The sequence below is a fragment of the Limanda limanda genome, chromosome 1, assembly GCF_963576545.1.
Source record: "Limanda limanda chromosome 1, fLimLim1.1, whole genome shotgun sequence".
Classification (NCBI taxonomy): Eukaryota; Metazoa; Chordata; class Actinopteri; order Pleuronectiformes; family Pleuronectidae; genus Limanda; species Limanda limanda.
Window position 1 is genome coordinate 16,688,184 of NC_083636.1, and position 12,284 is coordinate 16,700,467.

Consider the following 12,284-nt stretch of genomic DNA (forward strand, 5'->3'; position numbering starts at 1 on the left):
ATCAAATAAACAGTCTTGCTTAGCCTAGTAAAATTATTAAGCCCAGATTAGGTTACTAGTCCAAGGACAGGGAGAAAGTTGCTGTGCAGTTCGGTTAGCAGTTCTGGCTTTTGAAGTCTCTGGTTCGTGTGGTCTCTGCTTCCGCGGTTCTGTTGAGCTGTGCAGTTCAGTTGCTTATTGAATCGGTAGTTCTTACCTGCAGGACACCGAGTCGCTGCAGGGAGTTTAGAAGAAGCTTGGGATGCGTGGAGGTTTTCTCGAGAAGATGAGCTGGAAGCTCGACCTTTGACCTCCAGTTGTTGGAAAGAGAAGATTGAGCTGGAGAAATCAGGTTTCTCCACTCGCCGATGCAGGAGGAAAGGCCCGCAGCCCGCTGTCCTCAGTGGTGATCGGTGGAACAAGAGGGTGAAGCAGCCTGGACCCCCTTTCCTTTGGAGTTGCAGGAGAGGCGGCTGGAGCGGCCTTCGGCCCTCAGAGGGAATGGAGCAGAGAGGAGCAGCCCTCCGCCCTCGGAAGGATTGGAGAAAGAGGATGACTCTGGGGGAGCCTTGATCTTTTATAGACCCGGTTGCCCCTTGGTCATGGGACCAAACTGACCAATTGGAGTTGACCCTGGTAGATATTCGCACCTATGTGCGAAGATGCTGAAACAAAGGGGACATGTTGCCTCCTGGGAGTTTGAGTTATTTGACCTTCTCAGGACAAAGAGAACACGTTGCACTCTGGGAGATTGAGTATTCTCCAGCCCATGCGGCTTGTCAGGACAAAGGACATGTGCTTTCAGGTTTTTACTTCGAATACAGGCCTGAAAGAGAGACCTGCCTTTTTGCACAAAAACCATGTCCCAACATCCCCCTTGCGGCGTCAGGATCGCACCTGACGTGTGTTCCTGAGGGCGTACTTGAACATGTTTAGTGCAAAGCTGGAAAAGTCAATTGTCAGCTCATTTGGACTGTAACATCTGGGCATTTGTATACACTATCTAGTTAGCTAAGCAAGATTCAAATTAGACAAATCATTCAGAATTACAGTAACAGTACAAAATTAATAACCTGTGCTCTTCACTAGGTTTAAGGAGAAAACAGAAAATGTGACATTTGTAAATTGTAAGATAAGATGTAGAGAGAGACGCGTACAATGATAAGGTCATTTTTGAAATGTCCAAGAGTTTTGTTCACTCATGGGATCTTACTCAATGTAGTACTCAGTCGTATCTGTTAGATTTAACAATTTTCCTGCAGAAGGATGTCATAATTTTCAAAATCTCAAAATTCAAATGACTGTATCATTGTTTCTGTAATAATATGCTAATGTAATAACCTGTGTGGTATGGACTACATGTATTGAGGAATGAAAGTAGTCGATCCAAACATATTTACAAAGTTGGCAGTGGTATGCAAGTTTAATCAGAATTTAGGTTTTGAGTTTGCTGCTGTTGCTAACAAAACAGTTTTCCTATTTTAACTGCATTAAACTTAATACTGACTGTCAGTACAGTGTTTAACTGTGATGGTTATGAGCGTGAGGGTCGAGCTCTGGATCGCCTGTGTCGTGGCTCGGGGCTGTAACGCTCTGCGGAGCCAGACTCTAAGTTGACTTCAGAGGCGCTGTCACTTTGTGCTCGGTCATAACCATATTTTGAGCTGTACTCAGAAATGCTGTCGTCATCTTCTGAGTGGTTGTAATTTGTCTGGGCCAGAATGTCAGAGTATGGCTTCCTGCAGCTTCTACTGTGGGAATGCCGATCTCTGGGAAGGTGGTGAACAGAGCGCCCGCGCTCTGTGTCCCCACGCTGCCTGCTGTCACCCCCCCTCGTTTTTTTGTGAGTGGGGCGTTTTGAGGCTGCAGATAAATTTGACACCTTGATGTTTGTTCTGACAGGCTCAGTTGCACCAACTGCTGCCTTGACAGAGACAACAGTTTCCCAAGCCACCTGTGACATCTTCCTGATCTGCTGCATTGAAGGTTTTCCTTCCTGTGTCATCAGTACAACGTGTGTGCGTATACATGGATGTAAGTTACGTAAGAAAATGGTCTTGAAGGTGGGATCTTCTTCTAGTCCTGGTGTGTTCTTTCCCTGAAAATAAACATGCCTCAAGCGTTTGAAATAATCCTTGGGATTTTCACGACGTGAATGTTTAATTTGGGAGGCTGTAACAATGGCTGTTATCACATCAGGAGTAGAAGAGAATTCTTCGACTAGTGCTCGACAGAGCTCTGTGTAGTTACATGCGACGCTGGAAGGAAGTGACTGAATAAACTTGTGAACAGCCGTAGAGCTGGTTTTTAACACAAGTCTAACCTTCTCTCTTTCTGTTGCATTTGGCACATCGCTTAAGCTGAGATCTAGTTCCCTAAAGTAATTATCAATGTTGTTATCACAGTTGTCTGGATCAAATTGTTCAATATCTTTAGCTAGGAACTCAAGCAACTCGAAACGCGGACACTGTTGGGTCCGGCTGCGTGCATCACCTGTTACAGGTCTCTCTGGTTGAGGGGGAGGTGCTGAAACATTTTGGAATGTTGAAGTCCCCCTTTTCGAGAGTTGTGCACGGAAAAATGTGTCTTGCATCAGTGGATGAGAAGTGTATGAGGCACAATGTGTTCTTGAAGATAAACTACATGTGTCATCAATGTCAGTGTCAGAGTCAGTGAGATGGGAAGTTAGGAAGCTGTTACCTCTTCCTGTCAGTTGAGGATCAGAAGGTGACTTAATTCCCATAGACTTCGGGTCGGATGGGATTTTGTCCCATCTTGGGAGTGAAGAGGGAGTTAACTGTACACTATCGGAGGAGTTTGAATCGGAATAACCAGAATCCCTTTGGTTCAAAAACTGATGTGAGGCCGCCTAATCTAAGTTTTAACAATTCCTCCTTGTGTGAAATTAGATCTGACTCTGCTGAGTGCAGGTCTTCCAAATAGTGCAGAGTTTTCTTACTAGCAGTCTGGACCTCCTGGAGGAGAAAAGCATTTTGTGCTCTCAGGGAATTTACCTCCTGTTCCATGGCTGCTTTGCTCTGACAGGCAAGGTTGATCTGCCTGTGGAAATTTAGAATCATACATCTCAACAATGGGCCCTTTGATGTTGTTTGTGCATCACACCTGTCATTAAGAAGTGAATCTATTTCTTTATTGCAATCATTGAAGTTCAGCTTGCTGATGAATTCAGGATAGCCAGGGGTCAGGCTCTGTGCTAGGGAAAAAACAAATTGTTCAACACAGGGGTTTTCCATTGTTGAATCTGAAATTTAAGGATTAGATTTAAGTTTATAAATCAACAGCAGTGTGGTTGGCTTTTGTGTCGCGATGGCAGACACCTTGTAGTGTGGATTCTATCTTACACTAGCCTAACCAAAACTATGGTGCGTTAAACAGTTCACCAAACTTTTAATAACACTAACTGATATGCAAGGCAGTAAGAGTTAGGGATTCTATAAATTCACAGGGCTGGAAGCACGCTGTGGCTCTTTCTCAGGTTCTCTTTATCCAACTTTGGCTGATATGCTAGGCAGTAGCAGCTAGGTACAAGCTATCCCTATCGGGAGGCAGGGACCACGATACTTAGGTGGCGATACGATATGTATTGCGATTTCTGTGGGTATTGCAATTTCCTGGGATTTATTTTGGTTATTCTTTTTTTTTAAATACTGGACCATGGAAAAATGTTGAATGATTCCTTCAAATACAACACAGTCAAATTGACTTAGAGCTTTACCAGTTTTATTTAAAATATTAACATTAACTTAATGACTGCCGGGCAGCCAATAGAGAAAATAAATAAAAATGTGCCCTATTATTGTATAGCCCCTGTCAACTGCACACAAACTGACAGATTAAGAAATGTATGCCAATAAGGCTACTTTTAAACAATAAATAAAAGATAAATTAAATAGAATGAATAAAAGTTTACTTAAAATATAAACTTTGAAATAAACAAAAAGTAGGCTATTGTTGTTTGCATGTAGCCGATGCAAAGCTAGTGCTTGGGTATGTTTAGATTCTTGTGCAAAAACAAGAGCTGGTCAACATGCTCTGGGGTGATGTTGCTCCCCCAATATATCCCCCCCGGTATAAACCAATAAATATGTTTTAAAAAAAAAAAAAACATTTTTTTTTAAAAATCGATTTGGGAGGCAGCATATCGATTTAAAATCGTCATTCACAAGAATCGCGATTTGTAACTGAATCGATTTTTTCCCCCATCCCTGTTGTTTATAGACAGGAGCTCATAAGTTGTATCACCCTCCTGCGGCTAACGCATTTTCTTTTTACAAGTTTCAATAAAGTTCGCTAAATACCCACGTGGACTTATTTGATTGTTTAAGCTGGCTGGATAGCTAGCTCCCCGCTAGCCAGACCTGCACAGTCTTTAATATATTAATCCAGCTGAGCTGTGACATGAAAGAATGACACAACAGAATCTGTATATATGCAGTTTATTATATCAATATTTCAACGATCGAAATACTTCAATTAAAACCAACACCACATTATGACAGTAAACTTTACCATTCCTATATAAAAGGATCAGACAATAACAATAACTAGAAACTGTGTACATACATTTTTTTCCAGATTTGTATGGGGTACCTGTGACAGTTTCTCATTTGTTGTTCTGTGAGGCCACCATGACCTTTGACCTTTGGCTACCAGAATCTAACCAGTTCATCTTTGAGTCCAAATTATTGTTTCTACCGAATTTGAACAAATTCTCCACTTGGTGTTCATGGGTTTCATGTTCTCGAGAATGGGACTGAGGAACTAGGAACTAACGAGTTTGAGGTACAGGTGTAATGATGAGAGGGGCGGAGTTTCTTTCATTATAATTCCACTGAGGGCAGAAGTACGGATAAAGTTTCTCTGTAAAACAGCAGCCCGTGATACAACCGATGCGTGATTTAGAGTCTACATTGTAAAAAGACACCTCACCTTTGTTGTAGTCTACAAAGACGCCCAACTTCTGAAGCTCTTCTTTCAATATTTCAGGTTTTGAGTCTGCAGATGTTTTATATTCTCCCTCATACAATGAAAAGGTCCAATATCCATTTTCAACTGAAGCACTTGTGTTTTTCTTTCTCTCCACCGACTCCCTGGCCACGCCAATGATCCAACTTATCTTTCCTTTCACCTGCACCTCAAAGGAAAACTTTCCTGTTGTGAATCCCTCTTTTGCCAAAACCTCACAACATATATCAAATCTCTTTGGATTGTCGGTAATTTCATCCTCTTCAATGTTGTCTTCTTCTGTAACTTGTTTTCCGTTTTCGCTGATGACAAGTGAGTAAAACGCAGTGTCGGGGTCAAGGGTCAAGTCGACCGCGTGCTCTCTCATTCTTTTCATTCTGATATCAGGAATCTCTTCCATTATTTCTTCAACTCTCTGTTTCAGCCGAGTCAGGTGTCCTCGCGTTGCCTGGAAAGACAGGTCAGGGCCGAGATCTGTGTCGGGGCAGCTCTTGTGTGGAGGTATGGACAAGGTCGGGAAGCTCTGGAGGAAATGATAGTGATCCTCTGACTGTGACAGATGTTCCAGCTGACTGCTTCGGCTCTTGAGCTCAGTAACTTCCCTCCTCAGTTCTTTGAGAAACTCTTCACCCTTTTGCTTTATTGCACTGTGCCTCTGCTCGATCACCTCAACTAGCTCGTCCTGGCTCGCCTGAATGAACTGGATGAACTCGGTGAACACCTGCACGGCGGCTTTTTCCTCTTTTTCAGAATCTACCTGGCTGACATAGAGTATGTTTTCAACCTTCGCTATCTTCTCAATCCGTGTCTGTAGCAGCTTCTGGATGTTTGCCTGTGCCTTGTCTTTTGTTGCCGCCACTTTTTCATATTGCTCCTCCAGGGGGACAACGTTGTGACCCTTATGATCGGCTATAAAACACAGGAGGCAAATGAAGGCCTGCTCCTTCAAGCAGTACAGCTCTGTCATCTTGTTGTGTGTCTTGCACATCCTGTCGTCGAGATTCTTCACTGGCTCTAATAATTTGTGACCTTTGAGCCGAGCAACTCTGCGATGCGGCTCCAGGTGTGACTCACAGAAAGAAGTCAGACACGTCAGGCAAGATTTAACGGCCTTTTCTTTTATCTCAGAGCAGATGTCACAAGGAACGTCAACCTCCAGAAGCTGTCGGCCTGGAGTTGAGGCTTTGACTTGAACCAACTTCTTAAACTCATCAGCTAACTCTGACATGACAGTGTTGACTCGGAGTTCAGGTCTTGTGGAGAATTTCTGTTTGCACATCGGACACTGGCAAGTGTCCCCGCTGTCCCAGTACGTGCTGATACATGTGCTGCAGAAGTTGTGCCCACACTGGATCGTGACAGTGTGTGTGAACATGTCCAGACAGATGGAACATTGGAAGCTCTCCCCTGACAGCAGAGAGCTGGCCGATGCCATATCTGGACAAAAACATGGTAGGCAGTTATAACTCATATCTGTGCTGAATAAGCTGTTAGATTTAATGGAAGATTTTAATTTACCTGTGAAGTTTGCGAGGTTTAAAAGCAGCAGCTTGAAGTGACGAGCAAACTGTAACCTTCCTTGTTGAGTTTCATTTCAGCATGATGACGCTGGTGAGGGCCCCTCCCCTGCTGCTCTGGTCCACTTCCTGACTTCGTTTAACTCTTTCCACTCTGTTCACATTGGGAACTACGGTGGCCCTGAAAGCTCAACTTACAGCAACTTAAGATAAAAACATGCAAGTGGACAAAACACATGCAAGTGGAAAACATCTTCATCTATTTCACAACACAACACTACACGGGTTGTGGACCCCTGTGAGGAAACAAATTTGTATGATGTATTGGACGTATTTGTGTCTCCTATGACAGCAGTGTCCATCACTTTTAGCTGTCCTCTGGAAACACTTCCGTTGCCATTTTCTGTATTTGCTGTACATTTCTGTAATATGTTGTGTTGTGTTGTGAAATTGATGATGTTTTCTCACTTTGCCTGTGTTTTGTCCAATTGCATGTGTTTTCTTAAGTTGCAGTGCGTTGAGCTCTCAGGGCCACCGTAGGAACCTCACAAAGGATGTTAACGATGCTGCTGCGTGCCCCAACACTATGGAACACACTCCCTCCAGATTTAAATTCTGCAGTATATGTTGAAGCCTTTAAAACATATTTTATTCACTCTGGCCTTTGTCTCACCTGCATTAAAATGTTGGAATCCATGTTTTTTTTTATTGTTCATGTTTTTTCTCTGTTTTTTACTGCAAAGAATCGTCTTGTATTACTGCGTAACTGTAGTTATTTTATTCATGTGAAGCACCGTGTGACTTTGGTCTGAGAAAGGAGCTATTGCCTATTGAATAAACTTTCCTAATTTACTTACTTACTCACAAACGGACCATATAACCTCCCCTTATCCAAACTCATGCCCCATGCACAGACGAATAAATCCCTCCACCTTTTCCCTCCTACACAGAATAGTCACTGAAGCATTCAGGCAGGAGATTCTCACATGTTCCTGCTGCACCTCTCTAAGGTTTCAGTTCAAACTGGCTTTTCCCAGTCAAGCAATCACACGAGGCAAAGAGGATTTATCAGTCCTTTTTCGTGATAAGATTCTTGTCTGTCTGAATAGTGATGCTGTGTTATCATTCCTCCTTTACTCTGTCAAACCAAGAATTGTTCTGTCTTTGCAGGACGGCTACGGAAGTCTGACCACAAGAGGTCAGGCTCAACAAGCAGCGCTCACGTGGCTTGAACTTTGCTCCGATGAACTTTTACAGAGGGGCGAAGCTGCGTTCTGCACAAAACACTGTTTACAGACCTAAACATTCAGACCTACTTACCATGCAAACAAAAACACATTAGAGTGCAGAATAACTCAATCCATTTGTTATCTGGTTAGTTTCATTAATCGCTTAAATCCCGCCTGTATAAAGAAAAAAGACCAAATTAAAATCTCTATTTACCCATTAGTGTCACGTATTAGGGCATTTCATAGAGCTCACACCTCCAAGGCCCAACAGTCTGCTTGTGAAACCTGATTTAAATTCACTAGATCCAGACTTTCCATTGAGATCCATATTCTCTGAGAAATCGATGAAAATGTAAAACAAAATGTTGAATTTCGCAATGTTTTAATACAATGAAAATTAAATCCTGGATTCACATCCCAGATCCGGATCTGCACAAAAATTGACTGGCTTCTTCCTTCAGTCATTCCCCACCCTGATAGACATTTCATGAAAATTGGTGAAGTGTTTTTTACATAATCACTCCCAATGATAATGTGTGCATCTTATATGTCATTCTCACACACACACACACACACACACACACACACACACACACACACACACACACACACACACACACACACAAACACACAAACACACACACACACAGGCACACACACACACCAGTGTGGGGGCAGGAGCACAGGTGCAGGAGTCAGGAGTGAAAAAAGTGGGCAGATGACCATTGATTGACAAATCTGACACAAAGACAAAGATGTGAGAAACAACCATGTTGAATTCCACTGTACAGTAAAACTAAACTAGTGTAAGACACTGTAAAGAACCAGGAATCATTGAGACAGATGTCTTGTAATAAGATGTCGTTTAGGCCCCTTAACATTTATCTCAGTGTAAAATACTGAACCTGTGATCTGCTCCAAACAGTGGTGGCCTTGGACTGTCGTGCTTTGAGTAGTGTGATGTGTAGAGACACTTCTTTAGTATTTAATATATAAATCCAGCTGAGCTGTGACATGTAAATATGACACAACAGAATCTGTATATATGCAGTTTATTATGTCAATATTTCAAAGATCGAAACACTTGATAAAATACTTGAATTGAAACCAACACCACATTATGACAGAGAACTTTACCATTCTTATATAAAAGAATCAGACAATAACAAAAACTAGAAACATGCACTGTGTACATATATTGTTTTCCAGATTTAAATGGCGTCCCTGTGACCTCTGACCAATATATAGATCTTTGATTCAAAATGATAAATGATCAACAATTTCTCATTTGTTGTTCTGTGAGGCCACCATGACCTTTGACCTTTGGCTACCAGAATCTAACCAGTTCATCCTTGAGTCCAAGAGAATGTTTATACCGAATTTGAAGAAATTCTCCACTTGGCGTTCATGGGTTTCATGTTCTCTAGAATGGGACGGATGGACTAGTGAGTTTGAGGTACAGGTGTAATGATGAGAGGGGCCGAGTTTGTTCCATTATAATTCGGCTGAGGGCAGAAGTACGGATAAAGTTTCTCTGTAAAACAGCAGCCCGTGATACAACCGATGCGTGATTTAGAGTCTACATTGTAAAAAGACACCTCACCTTTGTTGTAGTCTACAAAGACGCCCAACTTCTGAAGCTCTTCTTTCAATATTTTACGTTTTGAGTCTGCAGATGTTTTATATTTGCCCTCACCCAATGAAAAGGTCCAATATCCCTTTTCAACTGAAACCCTTGTGTTGGTCTTTCTATCCAGCGACTCCCTGACCACGCCAATGATCCAACTTATCTTTCCTTTCACCTGCACCTCAAAGTAAAACTTCCCTGTCGTGAATCCCTCTTTTGCCAAAACCTGAAAACATTTATCAAATCTCTTTGGATTGTTGGTATCTTCATCCTCTTCAAAGTTGTCTTCTACTGCAACCTGTTTACCGTCTTCGCTGATGACAAGTGAGTAAAACGCAGTGTCGAGGTCAAGGGTCAAGTTGACAGCGTGCTCTCTCATTCTCTTCATTCTGATCTCAGGAATCTCTTCCATTATTTCATCGACTCTCTGTTTCAGCCGAGTCAGGTGTCCTCGCGTTGCCTGGAAAGACAGGTCAGGGCCGAGATCTGTGTCGGGGCAGCTCTTGTGTGGAGGTTTGGACAAGGTCGGGAAGCTCTGGAGGAAATGATAGTGATCCTCTGACTGTGACAGATGTTCCAGCTGACTGCTTCGGCTCTTGAGCTCAGTCACTTCCCTTGTCAGTTCTTTGAGAAACTCTTCACCCTTTTGCTTTATTGCACTGTGCCTCTGCTCGATCGCCTCAACTAGCTCGGCCTGGCTCGCCTGAATGGACTGGATCAACTCGGTGATCACCTGCACGGCGGCTTTTTCCTCTTTTTCAGAATCTACCTGGCTGACATCGAGAAATTCTTCAACCTCCGCTATCTTCTCAATCCGTGTTTGTATCAACTTCTGGATGTTTGCCTGTGCCTCGTCTTTTGTTGCCGCCACTTTTTCATATTGCTCCTCCAGGGGGACAACGTTGTGACCCTTATGATCGGTTGTAAAACACAGGACACAAATGAAGGCCTGCTCCTTCAAGCAGTACAGCTCGGTCATCTATTTGTGTGTCTTGCACGTCCTGTCGTCGAGATTCTTCACAGGCTCTAATAATGTGTGGCCCTTGAGCCCAGCAACTCTGCGATGCGGCTCCAGGTGTGACTCACAGAAAGAAGTCAGACACGTCAGGCAAGATTTAACGGCCTTTTCTTTTATCTCAGAGCAGATGTCACAAAGAACGTCAACCTCCGGAAGCTGTGGGTCTGGAGTTGAGGCTTTGACTTGAACCAACTTCTTAACCTCATCAGCTAACTCTGAAATGAAAGTGTTGACTCGGAGTTCAGGTCTTGTGGAGAATTTCTGTTTGCACATCGGACACTGGCAAGTGTCCCCGCTGTCCCAGTACGTGTTGATACATGTGTTACAGAAGTTGTGTCCGCATGGGATCGTGACTGGGTCTGTGAACATGTCCAGACAGATGGAACACAGTAACCTCTCCTCTGAGAGCAGAGAGCTGGCTGATGCCATATCTGGACAAAAACATCGAAGGCAGTTATAACTCATATCTGTGCTGAATAATCTGTTAGATTTAATGGAAGATTTTAATTTACCTGTGAAGTTTGCGAGTTTTAAAAGCAGCAGCTCGAAGTGACGAGCAAACTGTTACCTTCCTCATTGAGTTTCATTTCAGCATGATGACGCTGGTGAGGGCCCCTCCCCTGCTGCTGTGGTCCACTTCCTGGCTTCGTTTAACTCTTTCCACTCTGTTCACATTGGAAACTCACAAAGGATGTTAAATAAGTTGGGGCAGTGTGCTGTTAAAACAAAGGGATCAGTAACAGTGTCACGTTTTCTCTGTGCACAATTTCACTTTTATGCAGACACTTATTTTTGCCGGTCACACCCATTTCTGCGCCCCCTGTCAGGGAAGAGGCCCACAAAGCACGAGACATGATGAACCAACCACAGCAGAGACTGGACACAGAGGCACTGGCTGCAAAATGGAAAACCGCATTTCTATTTGTCCCACCAAACAATAGGGAAACGGAAAACAGACATGCTCCAAATTTCAGTTTCCTTTCTGTTTTTTTCCTCTTGTTCTGGCTCAAGTTCATTTGGTGAAATCTTGATATGACGGATGACCTCCTCTGCTAAGTAATGTTGTTTGGGCCGACCGGTTGTCATCATTGCAGGTGACCGCTGCAGAGCTCCTCCTGCAGCCATCATCCACCCCTTCAATGGCTCATTGAATTACTGAGGTGGAAAAAAGAGGCAGATCCGCAGGGAAGAGTCGCAGTGGTCAAAGAGGAAGACAAATTGAATAGGAAAAACCATCCGAGAGACAGTAACTTTATTAAGATCTTATCATTAGCTTTTAAGGCATGAACATGGTTAAACATAAGACAAGTATATTAAGATGAACGGAGGACCTCCACTTCTCCCACTGACCAAAAATGAAGTCAAAATATCCCCATTGGAGCCAGAGTCTTTGCACCCACAGGTTTGAGATTCCACCAATACCTGTCAATCATGTTGTTTCACTGTATTTATAGCATCAAATTACAAAACAAAACAAATCTTATTGGAAACATGCACACATTTAACAATCTGCAGCTAAAAACAACTGAATTTATCGGTGTGGGATTTTCCAAGTATTAATGATGGTATAGTATGGTATTGTGTCTTTGAAAACAACTATTTGATATTTGACTTTCCACTTAAAGGTTCAGTGTGTAGAATAAAGTGACACCTAGTGGTGAGTTGCATATTACAGCTGAATACCCCACACCTCACCAGAACCTTCAGTTGTCATAAAAAGTAAAATGGTGTTTAGTTTGTCCAGTCTGGGCTACTGTAAAAAACATTGCTGCCTCCGTAGAGAGGACCCGCAGGCACCAGATGTACATATACAGTTTTTAAATATAAAGGGCTCATTCCAGGGTAAAGAAAACAACAATTCATACAATTTAGATGAAAAGCACTTGTGAAAACATCACTAGGATTATTTTATTTTCCAATTTCTGTCA

The 12,284-nt window shown here is 42.8% G+C and overlaps 2 protein-coding genes across 2 annotated transcripts; both read right to left on the bottom strand.

Moving 5' to 3' along the window:
- Positions 1–4,422: 4,422 nt before the first annotated feature.
- LOC133007909 (E3 ubiquitin-protein ligase TRIM39-like) lies at positions 4,423–6,561 on the bottom strand. The gene is made up of 2 exons (XM_061075764.1): positions 6,484–6,561; positions 4,423–6,402 (listed from the first exon to the last, which is right to left on the bottom strand). Exon 2 carries the CDS (start codon positions 6,398–6,400, stop codon positions 4,769–4,771), a length of 1,632 nt encoding a protein of 543 aa, XP_060931747.1. The 5' UTR covers positions 6,401–6,402; positions 6,484–6,561; the 3' UTR covers positions 4,423–4,768.
- A 2,186-nt stretch (positions 6,562–8,747) lies between these two features.
- On the bottom strand, positions 8,748–10,935 carry LOC133003940 (pyrin-like). Its single transcript, XM_061073776.1, has 2 exons — positions 10,869–10,935; positions 8,748–10,787 (listed from the first exon to the last, which is right to left on the bottom strand). Exon 2 carries the CDS (start codon positions 10,315–10,317, stop codon positions 9,154–9,156), a length of 1,164 nt encoding a protein of 387 aa, XP_060929759.1. The 5' UTR covers positions 10,318–10,787; positions 10,869–10,935; the 3' UTR covers positions 8,748–9,153.
- Positions 10,936–12,284: the final 1,349 nt, after the last annotated feature.

Excerpts from the sequence above, each read along its gene's own strand:
- LOC133007909 (XM_061075764.1), bottom strand. The coding sequence starts at position 6,400 with ATGGCATCGGCCAGCTCTCTGCTGTCAGGGGAGAGCTTCCAATGTTCC.
- LOC133003940 (XM_061073776.1), bottom strand. The coding sequence starts at position 10,317 with ATGACCGAGCTGTACTGCTTGAAGGAGCAGGCCTTCATTTGTGTCCTG.